The sequence below is a fragment of the Egretta garzetta genome, unplaced genomic scaffold (genome assembly GCF_000687185.1).
Source record: "Egretta garzetta isolate BGI_Z169 unplaced genomic scaffold, ASM68718v1 scaffold448, whole genome shotgun sequence".
Lineage (NCBI taxonomy): Eukaryota > Metazoa > Chordata > Aves > Pelecaniformes > Ardeidae > Egretta > Egretta garzetta.
Genome location: NW_009260497.1, coordinates 1,573,595 through 1,575,872, shown reverse-complemented (window position 1 = coordinate 1,575,872; position 2,278 = coordinate 1,573,595). Strand labels below are relative to the sequence as shown.

The following is a 2,278-nucleotide window of genomic DNA, read 5'->3' as shown; positions in this document are numbered from 1 at the left end:
ATAAAACCACTGCAGTGCCTTCAGGCAACGCGGCGCTTCAAATCACAGTGGAAAATATCTGCGCTGTGTTTGCCTGTAATACAACCCAGCTGGGGTCACCAGCTCATTAAACTCCTCGTTGCCTGGAGGAGTGGGGTGTGGAGGGGGTCTGTCTCTCCTTCTGATGCTCACGCGGAGTGGCTGAAGGGTTCAAGGCAGCAGCGGGATGGAGTGGCTGCCTGGGATAGAGAGCCCAGCACTTGCTGACTTGGCCTTATCCCTCCCTGCAGCCTTCCTCTGTGTGGAACTGGGGCTGTGGTGGGGGTTGGAGCTGAAACTGCTCTCTTCTCTGGCTTGGAGCTTTTGTGCCTTCTTTGCACATGATGCTCGGTCAAGAATTACCCTGCTTGCCTCCCTGCTGCGCTTTTGGGAGCTGACGTGAGCTGTTCAAGCCCTGTCCTGGTGTGCTGGGGGGCTGGTTTGTACCTGATCTGAGTCTGACCGTGCCTCAGCTCTGCTCTTGTCTGCTGGCGGCCGTCGGAGCTGGGATGTGTCGGTGCCTCCCTCCAGTGCTCTGCCATTTTCTCTCCCCTTTTTCTAGCCAAGTGGAGGCCGGGGCCACATCCAGGTATTTGAGAAGGGAGATTTTGGTGGGCAGATGTTCGAAGCCACCGAAGACTGCCCTTCCGTCATGGAGGAGTGGCACATGCGTGAGGTCCATGCCTGCAGAGTGCTGGAGGGCGTCTGGGTTTTCTACGAGCATCCCAACTACCGGGGCAGGCAGTACCTGCTGCCCAAGGGGGAGTACCGTAAACCTGTGGAGTGGGGAGCAGTGAGCCCTGCTGTCCAGTCCTTCCGCAGCATCGCCGAGTGAGGCAGCCCATCGACTGGGCTGCTGGAAGCCATCAATAAAGCAACTGAGTCGCTCAGCTCAACCTGTCCTGCTTATTCATGGGGTCTGTGTGCAAGTTGTCCTGCCCCGAGAGAGCCAGCATGAAGCTGAGCCTTCCCTAAGCAACAGAGAGCCAGCCCCGACTGCCTTCCTCTCCTCTGTCACCTCCTTCCTCCAGGCCAGTCCCATCCCCTCCCCTCCATCCCACACTCCACTTTTTGGTGCTGGCAGTGCATGGCTCAGTCCGCCATGACCCTGTGGAGTCTCTGCTTGCCGTGTCGCTGCTCTGTGGTGGCTGGGATGAGGTTTGCATCTGTGCAGCAAGACTCCCTTGGGCAGCCTGAGCAGGCGGCAGATGTCCTGTTGCTGGAGGACCGTGTCCCTCTCATGATGCACAGGGCAACGGGACCGGGGGAAAGTGGAGGTGAGAGGCAGGGAGCCCAGAGCAGGCAGGAGGGAGATGGCTGCAGTCTCCAGGGGGGATGCTGGGGGCACCGGCAGCTTGGTGTGTCAGATACAGGGTGTCCCTTGTAGGTGTGAGACAGGGGGACCGGCTGCTTAAAATGGGGCGAAAGCATTGCATCAGGCTGGGCAGCTGGAAGGGGAAGAAGAGGCTGGAGGTGGACAGAGATGGTGAGTGCCCAGGAATGGAAGGATGCTGCTGAACGAACTCGAAGGGCAGGACGAGATCCCTGGGCACCCAAGACCCCATGCAGGGAGCAGAGCTGGCTGTTGGGCTCCCCAGGGCTCCCAGTCAGCCCAGTTTGCCACCAGCTGGAGCACCTCATTTTGCCCAGTGCCACTAGGTGTCAGGCTGGGCCCGTGCCGCGCAGGAATAACCGATGTCCGCTGCACAGGGCACTCTCCTGCCGGGCACCCCGGGGACCCCCAGCCCGTTTGCATATCGAGCCAAGGGGCCTTGGGATAATGACGCTGGCTGTAGACGCAGAGCCCTTCCAGCCATGCGGCGCGTTCCCTTCCCGGTTGATGTATGAGGTTATTACGGAGCAGGGAGGTAGGTTAAGTGATGCTCGTCAAGCCGTGGTGCCGCGAGCCCCCGGGAACACAGCCGTCGGTGGGGAGCGGAAAGGGGCTGCCGAGAGGGGCAGCCCCAGCCCCGCGGGCTTCCGCCAGCACAAAGGTGGGCTGAAGAGAGTCACCTTCCTCCTCCTCCTTCTCCTGCCATGAGCCTGCACCCCCCCCAACCTTAGCCCCCTTTGCTGCAAAGGGCGATGCATCTCATTGACCAATTCCTGTCCCGCCTTGCCCTTCTCCTCCGTTACCTCTCCAGCACAGCTGGCAGACGACTCAGCTTTATGGTTGAGTCTCGGTGTGATTTTCCCCAAAATATTCCTCCAGGGCCAACCAGCTCTGCCAGCACGCAGCTCCAGCTCCCCCTTTCCCCCC

At 60.4% G+C, this 2,278-nt stretch overlaps 1 protein-coding gene across 1 annotated transcript in view; it reads left to right on the top strand.

Moving 5' to 3' along the window:
• CRYGS (crystallin gamma S) overlaps window positions 1–895 on the top strand; it is a 3,128-nt gene extending 2,233 nt beyond the window's left edge. Inside the window, exon 2 of the mRNA XM_035899944.1 lies at window positions 581–895. Within this exon, the coding sequence (XP_035755837.1) occupies window positions 581–853 (273 nt within the window). The 3' untranslated portion in view covers window positions 854–895. The remainder of the gene's footprint in view (window positions 1–580) is intronic.
• Window positions 896–2,278: the final 1,383 nt, after the last annotated feature.